Genomic DNA, 10,429 nt, shown 5'->3' on the forward strand with positions numbered 1-10,429 from the left:
TTAACGAGTTTTATTACAAATAGAAATACAATTCATAAGAAGTTAATGAAACATAAGTAAAAGGCCGACATCATATCAATCCATACAAATATATCTTCAATATAGTCCTAAGAACACAAAATAATAGATAATGTTTGTTCGTATGTGAAAAAACAAACGAGTTTTATTACACTTAAAAATACAATTAATAGAAAGTTTACGAAAAATGTAAGGCGCCGACGTCATATTAATCTATATGCATATGTTTTTACGTATATGTTTTCTTTTACAGCCTTTTCTAAAACGAATAAATATAATGGACGCTTGTGCAATTAACAGTTTACATACATTACCTGGATTTTTGGCTGGACTTACGGGTATTTTTGCTGCATTAATAGGAACAGTTGATAATTATGGTCACAGGTAAGTTGTTTTAATAGTGTTTGTATTGAACTTCCTGTTTTTTTTTTTTTTAATTTCTGTAACCGATAAAGGTTACTTGCAATAAGTGCCCTCTATAGAAAACTATAGTTAATGCATGGAATGTCTGATCCCTTATTGTTAAACATAAATACTGAATCAATTTCATACCTTCTCTAGGCATTCTATAAAATGATGGACATTCTATACGATGTCAAAAGTTAAATTGGTGATTTAAAGAAAGGATAAGGGGATATAACGTGCATTTTATTGAATATAAGCTAACTAGAAAAAGTATTAAGAATCTTTGTTAAGGATTTAATTTAGGCATTTTAAAGAATATATACTTCTCAGATAATATATATGTATAATGGCTGGAGAAAATTCATTTTATATTTTTCTGATTTGTTTTTTGGCATTTTGTAGAATGGCTACTTAAAATTTGAAATATGTAACGTAATATAAAGTTCCCAAATTTTATTTCTTACTGGTAAAAACAATAAAAAATAGATTATAAAACAGAATTAAAATTATCATAAAATCATGATTGGATATAAAATTTTTAAATTTAAAAACCTTTTTTGATTGCGGAAGAAAAGTGAATGAAGTTAAAGAAGATTATTAAAAACATAGGTACTGTATAATAAATAGATATAAAATAAATAAATAAATAAAATATAATAAATAAATAAAAAATAATAAATTAAAAAAAAAATAAATAAATAAAAAATAAATATATACAAATTAAATAAATAAAAAAAATAATAAATAAATAAATGAAGATCATTTTGTTAATTAAAATATAGTTGTTATAATTTTATGTAAGAACATTTTGTAATATGTTAAGTCGTGACAAAATGAAAAATATTTCCTGTATTTGAAAAAATAATATATATATATATATATATATATATATATATATATATATATATATATATATATATATATATATATATATATAAACAGGGCTACATCTCTGTTATCATTGTTGTATTCAGCTTTAATAATACAGTCATAAGCCATAATACGTTATAAAAAGGCTTATTTAAAGGTAGGCTGGTAACAGTTCACATCCCCACTCCACAAGGGAGGGGGAGTTGACACAACTCCGGATGGTTCCGGCAGATGTTTATTGGAACACGTAATTCAGCAAGAGACTTGCGAAAACCATCGGTCCAGCATTAAATACTACAGAGAATCATGTAATTAGGTTCCAGTCGTACATACCTTTGTAACACTACGCATTATGGAAAATCATTTAATGCTTCCTAATATGGAAGTGAAAGAGGGACTAGATTCTAAAAATAACTCCTTCTTTGAAATATAAATCTAATTATGATCCAATGGTATGTTTTCATCCTTGAAGTCCCAAAATAGAATTTCTACACCTATTCTTTACCAAAGACATTTTATGAAAACGAAAGAGTTTTAATTCTTTTTTTAATACAAAATTACTAATAATTTTTGTATTATATATATATATATATATATATATATATATATATAGTTTTTTTTTTTTAAAAGAGAAAGAGAGTGAGGAGGGAACTTAGGACAAAATGAAGAAATAAAGAGAAGTAGTTTTTATCGTAATCGATAGAGGTATAATTATAACAGAGCAGTTCAAATTAACAGCAGTTTTTATCTATCTTAAATTAAGTATTTTCATAATTTTAAAAATTTAAATATTGATTTTAAGATTTATATCTGGTAACATCTACTCTCTCAACATCCTGTTTTTTCTTTTATCATCAACTCAAGCTAGAGCTGATTAAGATTTCATGAGAGCTTATAAATTTTTCTGAAACAATGGATAAATAGCCAGTATTTACCGAAAAAAAAGTAAAAAGTTAACGAAAAAGCACTTTAAATTTTAATAACTTGCGATCAAATTGGTGGTTCGAAAAAAACTCAAATTAAGTTCGTTAATAAAATTAGCCCTTTCAGCATATCAAATTTCAACTCAGTAGTTTCTTTTCTGGGCCCACATGATATTTTTCCTATAAGTTGAACAGTTAATTAGTTAAGTTTATTCTCGAACTAATTTCTGAATGCTATTTTTAAAAAAAAATTCCATTGTACTCCTTATACATCCTAATTTCACGTTTCTAATTGGGAACTTGCAACTTGAGAAGAAGTGAAATGTTTATGCTTAACCACGTGATTTGAATCACATTTAATTGGATAACTGTAAGTGTCGGTCACGCGCGTGTTGAACGTTATTGACTTCAGAATCGACAAATATTATGATTTACCTACGATGACGTCACTTGCAGTTATCCAATTGTCATAGTTTCCCACAAAATGTAACATAAAATAGAATACTCAAAACAGCGGCTCTTCTACAATTTAAGATCATTAGTACTAACTTTTAGTATAGAGGAATTAAAATCAATTTGTGTGTGTAGCTCTTATCGCAACAATAACTGAGTCTTAAAATTTAATTAAAGCTAATAAATCTATTACCAATTGGCAAAATTGGTCTTGGTTTGGATTTCATGGCGTCCGCAATTTTCAACTACAATAATCAAGTGTAATAGTAAACAGTGCGTATGCGTTGCTATGGCGACAGCTGACGTTAAATATTTTTTTTAGAATTCTTTTATTCACTTTTAACTTAGTTATACATTAAGTTGGTGAGTTTTGAGATATGAGACCAGAGAGATCCCATAAATACTTCTTGAGTTGTGAATAAAAGAACATTTCATCATTTGAACGATATTTTTGTTTTTATTGTTTTAATTGGGTATAATATGAAAAAAACACAACTACTTCGATTTAGTAGGAACAACATATGACGCAATGCTAAACGAATGGAATTTAGTTGTTGTTTATTTAGTTATTGTTATTAGTAGTTGTTGTTATTTGTTTTAGTTGTTGTTGTTTATTTAGTTGTATTTAGTTTCAATAACTTTTCTTTATAATGCAATAAAATCTGGCGAGCAGCTATTTAAACGATGGAACACTTCGTTTGTTTCTTTGTGGCTTGAAGTTAGGCTCGCAGAAAATGCCGTTCATGGGTTAAATTTAGTAGGAACAACACAACCTGTGACGTAGGCTATATTATACCCAATTAAGAATCAGAAATTGGGTATAATATGAAAAAAACACAACTACTTCGATTTAGTAGGAACAACATATGACGCAATGCTAAACGAATGGAATTTAGTTGTTGTTTATTTAGTTATTGTTATTAGTAGTTGTTGTTATTTGTTTTAGTTGTTGTTGTTTATTTAGTTGTATTTAGTTTCAATAACTTTTCTTTATAATGCACTAAAATTTGGCGAGCAGCTATTTAAACGATCGAACACTTCGTTTGTTTATTTCTGGCTTGAAGTTAGGCTCGCAGAAAATGCCGTTCATGGGTTAAATTTAGTAGGAACAACACAACCTGTGACGTAGGCTATATTATACCCAATTCTAACCTACAGTTCAAACTGGATCATTTTCAATACTAATTCAGGTGAATATCACAAATAAAAAGGGTCCAAACTGATTGACACGGTCCCAAAAGTTAGAGTTGAGGCAAGAAAAAAAAAAAAAAAAAAAAAAAAAAAAAAAAACGATGCCAAATTTACCGAGGCTGAAAAAGCCAAAGAAAGTAGACGGGAATACTAAAAGGAAACTGAACGTATCCGTTACACTGAAACGGAAAAACGAAAGGATTCCGTTCGCAAACGCAAGCATGTAGCCCGTCCCTCACAAAAGTACCAAAGTGGTTGAGAGAATTGAACCCTTCCGAAGAGCGAATGGTGTCTCTACGAACCACTTTCATGCAAATACAAGAACTGGGTGTTGGTCACCATTTAGGAATAAAAGGATCCATTGTGAACGTACCCAATAACTTGCACAAGACCGTTGACTGTCTTTCGAGCAATATAAATGATTCGTTCACTATTCATGTAAAATTGAAAAAAAGCCTAGCTTTCAAATCATATTTCACATATGAACTTGTGATTCCGAAACGGGTGTATGATGCAGCTTACAATCCATATCAAACACCATTGTACCAATCAAAAATGTTAATATTGATCTCGATTGGCTGTTCAATGTCTATTCAGTCATCAAAAGAATTTACACAGAATGTGTCTGAGCTGCATTCAAATGTCTGCGAAAATGTGTACCGAGCAGTTCAGGATTAATAGTTAAAGTTGTCCATGATGAAAACATAATAATAAAGTTTCTTTTCCAAGAAAAAAAAATAGACAACAACCATTTTGACAATGAGTTACCTGTCTGTGATCACCTTGCGGCGATCACAATTTTCTTAATTTTGTGTTGAATCGTATTTTTAATTAATTTATTCGCTTTCTATATTATCGATATTAAATTTTTTTAATATATTATCCTTCAACGCATCACATGCAGTCAGACCAGAAGAATAACAACTGTCTAAATCCAGCTTAAAGATTTTTAAAAAGCACCAACATTTTGCGACGGGATCTCTCAATATATATGTAACTTCTTGCGTTTTTTGCCATATTTATTCGAAAACTTTTTAAGAGTATTGAAAAATTTTGTGTACAATTATAAAATTCGCTTACCATAGGATAATTCCATGCAAAAAATAACTTTTATTAATTATTTTTTCTTTTCATATAGTTTGTATCGTATTTATCCAGCAATGGCTCCACCAATCAATAGCAACGAGCTAGCTGACTTGCAGGCACAGTATCCTTATATACAGGCAGGAGAATCGCGGACCCCAGCAAATCAAGCTTGCTTCCAAGCGTATTATATGATCGAATGCATTATTGCAGGTATAATACTTGGATTGCTAAATGGTAAGTTCATTATTTATTTATCTTATAATCAATACATTGAACCCTTTCTAGCTAATTGTTGCCAATTTGACAACATTTAATCCAAAAATGTCACCAAACCTCTAAAAATGTAAAACTATTTGCTTCTTACTAAACGTTCATCAATTTTTAGCTATCTCTGTTATTTAAGCAACAAATCAATAAAGTCTGCCTCTTCAATGAGAATACATTTTTTGCCGCCACAGTTACTGATATATTGCCTGACGAAATTTTGCAACAGAAATTTACTGTCCCGCAAAGGGTCAAAAGACTAATGAAATACTTAAAAGTCAAGGAAACAATTACTGCGAGCTAATAATGCATTTTCAGAACTATTCCCAAAAAGTGATAAATAATACTATTTTTAGGGAATTTCCAAAATAAGGGGAAATTTGTATATTGAAGGTAAATTCAAAAATTCGGCACTTCGCAAATGTCACCGGCTTATTGCAATAAACCTCTTATAAAGCTGTTTACAATAGGCTTTCCCCACTATGGGTTACCTGCCATACAGAATTAATACAAAGTATTTTATATTTCGTATTAATTAAAGACCTAAAAGGATGTTATTGGGTGAGCAAGAAAGGAAAGGAAATGCTCATGCACAAGTAGTATTTCTGAGAAAAATCAAAATTTTAATATAAATTTTCAAAATGCTGAAGATTTGAGTCTCAGTGCAGAAAATAGAGCGTAAATGCAAAAAAATTCTTTGCTAAGGACTTATTGCAAACTTTCTTACTTATATTAGGCTAATTAATACTACAAACTATTTGTTTCCTAATTAGCCAAAAGGTATGTGGGCTCGCTGCACTATGTCTAAGGGCTAGACTGATTTTATTTTATTACTGGTGTTAAAAAGCCAAACCACTTTTGGGTTTACAAATGTCAGTGATCAACACCTTAGCCTTGTAATTTTGAACCCAAAAGGCAAGGGGTCAAGCACTGGAACGAACTAGTTTAAGTGGACGGCTTTTTGATTGAACTAATTCGTGTTTGCCTTACATGGAGAAGAAAACTACCCATGGTTAGCCGGGCAGCAAGAAAATTCAAATTCATGATCCGTCTGTCACTGAGGATATTTATATCCTCAGTGGCAGACGGAATCATAGGTCTGAACAGGACATTTTAGAAAAAGTGGTGAAAAAATGTGACTAAAATTTTTTAAAAAGTGATATATAATGATTTAATTAAAAACAGTCTTAATATCCAGGCAACATCTTAAGAACCATATAAATATACAAGGAAAAAAAAAATCGGTTTCGAAACACTTATGTCTGAAGAAATCAAATATAACCTTAAATTTCATTTTAATTTATTACTATTAAAAGAATTAAATTCCATATATTCTCAAATCTACTAAAAAAAAAAATTTTTTTTTTACATGTTTAACTTTATATACAACAGCTTAAATTATTATATTAAAATAGCAGCTAAAGTATGCTACAAAAATATTGTTGCTATCATGTAACACAAAGTCAATACATATTTATCAATTGTACTCAGTTGTTATTGTATTTTTTTAAGTTAAATTTCTAACAGAGAGGAGTTTAAAAACGATGTTGATTTTTTTTCCTTTAAAAAATGTGCGAGGAAATTATTGCACTGTTTGGAAAAATATTAAGCTTACTTTTGTTCTAGCAACATATTATTGCCTTTATTAGTATTTTTAATTGTGAAGTAAAAAACTTTGAAGTGTACAAGTTAAAGAAAAGTAAAATTAGAAATATTATTATGTAAATGAATAATGGCTTGTTTTGTAGGAGTGTACTTATGCGCAGAATAATATAATAGTAATACTAATATAATTACTAATTTTAATACAGTTGCTTTGATTGAATTCAGTGCCTTGTTAGCAACATATAGGGAAAAAAAATTTTTTTTTTTACTGCTGTTCCCTCACCAATTCCTTTTTCACTGATTATTCACTTTTTGAGCCTCGTCCTGAATATCATAGAACAACTTCAGCGTCTCCGGAAAAATCGCTTCTTGCAGTGGATTCCCGCCCATGTGAACCTAGAGTTCAATGAAATAGCTGATTCCTTGGCTAAAAATGCCAGAGATCTAAATCAAAATTCAATCCCAACCACGTTGGCAGATGCAAATGCTTTTGCAAAGTCAAGACTATTCACCCCTTTAAAAATCAAAGCCCACGATCAAATAACTAATCTTGACATCGATAGGAAGACAGCCACTACTCTCATCAGACTAAGAACAAAACATCATAAAAACATGAAAATTTCTACAGATAAGACTAGAAAATATCAAAACTGTGGCAACTGTCTTAATGTGGAACTGACACCATATCATGTTTTTAACTGCCCTGCAGGCCTTCACCTCTTAAACTACCCCACAGAAGAGGATTTGTATTCTTTTAATGCCATAGAAATAACAAAAACTATTCAAGCACACCATGAAATATGATTCAATAGAGCAGTGTTTCCCAAAGTGTGGTACGCGTACCCCCAGGGGTACGGGAACAATTTAGCGGGGGTACGCGTTCTTATGCAAAATATCTTGCAACAAATGAAAATTTTATTTAAAAACAAAGCTAGCCATGAAAATTTACGATTACATATTTTTCTATTGGCTATTTTTTACAGAGTTAACAATTAAAATATGTTAATAACAATAAAAGTATTTTTTAAAAAATACATTTAGTGGTACGCAGCGTTACGAAAAATTTAGAAAGGGTACACAAAAGTCATAAGTTTGGGAAACACTGCAATAGAGGATACGACACCAACCAACCATTCACTTTTTGAATGCACTGCAATACACTTGAGTTTCATCGTATCAATATCACTTTGCACTGCTAAATAAATGGGAACTTAAAGGAAAATTCGTAACTTTTTACAAAACTGTTGATTATAATTAATCAAAATTGAACCGTTGTATAGATCGTTAATAGAAAAATATATCCCTTAAATTTCATTCAAGATGTACTTTTTGAAAATTCATTGTGTTCTAGGTTTGTTTCTACGAATGAAAATGTTCGATCCCCTGGAAGAGAAGCAACTATATTTGGATGAGACTTTTTGGAACATGCCGGACAATGAAAACGGATATTCACAAACTAAATCGAACATTATTAATGTGGAACTAAATGATTTAAAAATGTAAATAACTGAATACTGTAAATAAATTATTTTTGTTTTTACTTGTTAATTACTTTCATTTAAAGACAAAACTAATGCTGATGAGGAAAAAAAAGGTTAAAAGGAACAATACTGTAACTGGTAAAAAAAATTCAGCTTAATTTTTAATGGAAAAGCAAATTTAAGTGATTGTTTCTGAAATTTGATGATTTTTTTTTCAATTTAAATGGAATTAGATTTCCTTCAAACCTATTAATTTAATAAAACAGTAACTTCCTCAGATAATTTTACAACACTTATCTTCCATCATAATGTAGCATTTTTTCGCAGTTTCTTAGTCGGCTACTATTATGTTCAAAAAGTAATCTAAAGATCTTTTTAAAAAAAAATGTAAATACTAGCAAGGCGAGACTGACAAGGGAAACTAGGGAAGTGTGACTCGCCAATTTTGAAATAAACTAGTGGGATGTATGCCTTATGAAGAATAATTTTAGGGGGCAACATTCGTTTCGGCCCATAGAAGGTCCTGTGAGAGATAAAAAATAATTCAATATATGGAAAAATCAGTATTTTATTACTTCAATGCAGACTATTAGTTATTGTAATTGTCTCATACTCCAATTAATTTTGTGGTACTTTCACGTACTATATAATGCATATTTATTGTCAAAATTGATTTCGAAAATTTTATATATCTGTAGTTTTTCAGAAAAACCTGTTAGGTTAATTTGAAAAAAAAAAAAAAAAAAAAATTGACATCAAATTTTTTTCTTCAAAAAACTTTCAAAATTAATTGGAGTATGTAATTGCAAATCAATTAATTAATTAATAATTTCTGATTAATTTATTAATTAAAAAATTAATTAATTATTCAATTAATTGGATTATGAGACAATTACAATAACTAATAGTCTGCATTGAACTAATAAAATACCGATTTTCCATATATTGAATTATTTTTTATCTCTCACAAGACCTTCTATGGGCCGAAACGAATGTTGCCCCCTAAAATTGTTCCTCATGAGGCATACATCCCACTAGTTTATTTCAAAATTGGCGAGTCACACTTCCCTAGTGAGATGAAATAATTGCCCCGCATTTTAAAAGACAGCAGCCAAAATTTAGCTGAAAATTGTTAAATCATATTGTTAGATTTAAAAAAAAAAAAAGCAGAACAATTAGTTTTTATAATATGTATGAGAAAATGAATACATAAAATAAAAAAAAAGGACAAATATATAGGGCAAATTATATTGACCCCTTACTTGCCTGAAATAAGCCTCTATAAACTTACAAGGACTTTCTCAATTCATTTAAATTTATAACAATTTCCTCGGTATAAATTTTGTAAATTACTATAGCACAAGAGTAAAATTAGCATACATTAGAAAATTTCAAATTTTTTTTTTTAAAACAAATGCTTAGAATGCAGCAAAACATGTAATTAGAAAGCCGTTTAATTTGTTTCTTAGTAGGCGGTATTTTGTTCTGAGTTAATCCCAACTGGGAAATTTTCTGATCAAAATCTAGGCTTGAATTCTGGAAAAACTGTAGAAGCATTAATATTTCCTGGATGCTGTTTTTTGTTAGGTTCAGCTTGGTTAACACTTGGGAAAAAATTGTAACCGTGCCTGTATAATATACAAGGACGCCGTTCAAGGAAAATTCTTTACTGTTAAAAAAAAAAGCCTCTTCAAAGAAAGTTTGATTTTTTCAAATTATCAAGGTAAAAAAAAAAAAATTAGTTTTTCCCTACCAATGCAATTAAAATTACATTAACATGATCTAAGATCACACATCGTGTTTCGAATATTTTCACGATTTTATATCAAATATCTCGTTTCGTATTCAAACGATTTAAAAACCACTATTATGATTCCTGTTCAAGTGACATAAAATTATACATAGAAATTCGTATTCACGCGATTTTAAAATTAAACATCAAAATTCGTTTTCAAGCGATGTTAAAATTAAATGTCGAGATTCAAATTCATGTGATTTAAAAATCACATATTGAGATTCATATTCACACAATTTAAATAAAATCTAGCAACAATGTTTTTTATTAAAACGTTGATAACATTCTGTGGATAAATGTTTCCTACATGCACTTCTTATGTTGCTTAAATTTCAGGT

At 29.4% G+C, this 10,429-nt stretch overlaps 1 protein-coding gene across 6 annotated transcripts in view; it reads left to right on the plus strand.

Annotated features, from left to right (window-relative positions):
- LOC107456238 (ammonium transporter Rh type B) overlaps nt 1–8,355 on the plus strand; it is a 76,349-nt gene extending 67,994 nt beyond the window's left edge. For all 6 annotated transcript variants that reach the window (XM_087169068.1, XM_087169069.1, XM_087169072.1 and 3 more), the window contains 3 exons: nt 272–402; nt 4,999–5,180; nt 8,167–8,355. In XM_087169068.1, the coding sequence (XP_087025194.1) occupies nt 272–402; nt 4,999–5,180; nt 8,167–8,318 (465 nt within the window). In that variant the 3' untranslated portion in view covers nt 8,319–8,355. The remainder of the gene's footprint in view (nt 1–271; nt 403–4,998; nt 5,181–8,166) is intronic.
- The last annotated feature ends 2,074 nt before the right edge of the window (nt 8,356–10,429 follow it).

This window comes from Parasteatoda tepidariorum, chromosome 8 (assembly GCF_982258835.1).
Source record: "Parasteatoda tepidariorum strain Cologne lab strain chromosome 8, Ptep-v5.0, whole genome shotgun sequence".
NCBI lineage: Eukaryota > Metazoa > Arthropoda > Arachnida > Araneae > Theridiidae > Parasteatoda > Parasteatoda tepidariorum.